General features: G+C 43.7%; 1 protein-coding gene across 1 annotated transcript, besides 1 other annotated feature; it reads right to left on the bottom strand.

Moving 5' to 3' along the window:
- TraAM80_02102 (sialidase precursor) lies at window positions 1-393 on the bottom strand (the record flags this gene model as incomplete). Its single annotated transcript, XM_029379119.1, has 1 exon — window positions 1-393. A coding segment is annotated over one exon (393 nt), but the record flags the coding sequence as incomplete, so codon positions are not given.
- An 823-nt stretch (window positions 394-1,216) lies between these two features.
- Window positions 1,217-1,252: a microsatellite.
- Between the last annotated feature and the right edge of the window lie 548 nt (window positions 1,253-1,800).

Raw genomic sequence — 1,800 nt, 5'->3', positions numbered from 1 at the left:
AAGGAACTCCTTCGTGAGGATTCCTTCAAACTCTGCTGGAAACAATGGCTTCAGAGACAGAGGCTTCCCCCAACTGATAGTTGTGGTTGTCTTGCCGTTTACAGCGGACTTCTTGACCTCACCAACGACGAGAAGCGGTTCCCAGTCGCTCCCATCACGGTGCTGCGTCCAGGAGTTTCGTGTCTTATTGACGCTTCCCACCAGGACGTACAGCTTGTTCCCCTTCACGATCACTGTGGCGTCCATCACACGGGAAACGGACGATGCGCGGCTGTTCTTGATCGCAATTTTGGTGTTCCACGTCGCTCCATCGTCCACGCTGTACTTGACAGAAGTCTCAATGAAGGAATTGTCGTAGGATGTTTCGTAGCGGGCATCCGCAATGGCAACCATCACCCCATTCACGTTAACAAGGGTGGGAATACGGAACGAGTGAACTACCCGCTCCCTGACCGTGCCATTACTGTCCTCAAGTGGCACCGTGGAATTATTCCTTCTTGACGTTTGAGTCACATTTATTTCTCAATATATGTATCTACAAATAAACGTGCGTTTGTGTGCTATGAACCTTGCTTCAAAAAAAAAAAGCAATAATTTTCCCCCATAACGAAATTCAGGAAGAGAAAAACAAGAAATGAAAAAAAATTGCTGGTGGGACAGAATTCTTTGACTTTTGCTTTCGTTTTGGTTGCCTACGGCGCATCATGAGGGTATGGACTAAAATTAATCCATGTTCGCTCCATAGTTCGATATTCGTAGACAAAAAAAATAATGACGTGAAGGCGCTGGAAAACTCTCCGTTTTATGCCTGGCTTTTTTTCCTGCCCAAAATTCGTTACACCGCTCTACTTTGCAAAATGCAAAGCCAAATAATTATCGATTGCCGTGACAGAATCATTTTAACTATCTCATGCCACAAACTTCATGTGCGTTTCAACCAGATATAAGAATAGAAGAAACAAGAATGAAACAAGGGAATGAGTGATAGCAAAACAAGATTGTGAACTCAGCAGTCACTAGCTGATGCATTTGTTTTTTTCTCTGGGCAAAAGTTTTTCTTCTTTCAATATCAACAGGTTGTACGACAAATGTAAAGTGAAGTGAATACTGAACAAGCTGGCACGCCATGGTAGGCACCCTTTCGTTATTACTCAACGCTTCAACCTATGTGCAGCAATCAAAGAGGCCTTATACATAGCATACTCTTCAATCGCATAAAGTAAAAAAGAAAAAAGGTAACACAAATAGAAAAGGGAACGTTTAACAATCAAACCGGTTCGCTTCTTATGCTGCTCAACTATTCGTTCTTCTATTATAGCTCCCCCTACAGAATTCCTCGGATGCATATGGGCCACCGTTATAAAACGCGATACCATTTGTCCGCACGCATGCAAAAATATGTGTGCGTGTGTTTGTTTTCCTTGGAGCGCAGTAACCTTTGTATTAACCAAAAAGCAACAACAAAAGGGGAGTGGCTCTAACTATAAAGCGTAATAAAGAAAAAAAAGGCGCGCAAAAAAGAAAACATCTTGCCCCATCAAAGTCTTCTGTCTGTACATGGGGAGCGGCACCGGTGGTATTCTCAAGTTATTCAACTCTGAAAAGGGGGAGATGGTATTCCTTCAATACCCCTTCAAGATCTGTTGCGCACGGTGCGCTCGTTTAAAACCCACAACAAACGCGCAACGGTGGCTACGATAAACATCCACGGGAAACCACGGTGTTGAAAACCTGCTAGCACCAAAACGGTTGCGATGTTTTTGTGTCACCAGTGCCAACCAAGAGATCCATAAAACACAC

Source organism: Trypanosoma rangeli, assembly GCF_003719475.1.
Source record: "Trypanosoma rangeli strain AM80 chromosome Unknown Tra_15.4_contig_00045, whole genome shotgun sequence".
Taxonomy (NCBI): Eukaryota; Euglenozoa; class Kinetoplastea; order Trypanosomatida; family Trypanosomatidae; genus Trypanosoma; species Trypanosoma rangeli.
The sequence above is the reverse complement of the archived record's forward strand: the minus strand, read 5'-3'. Positions and strand labels throughout refer to the sequence as shown.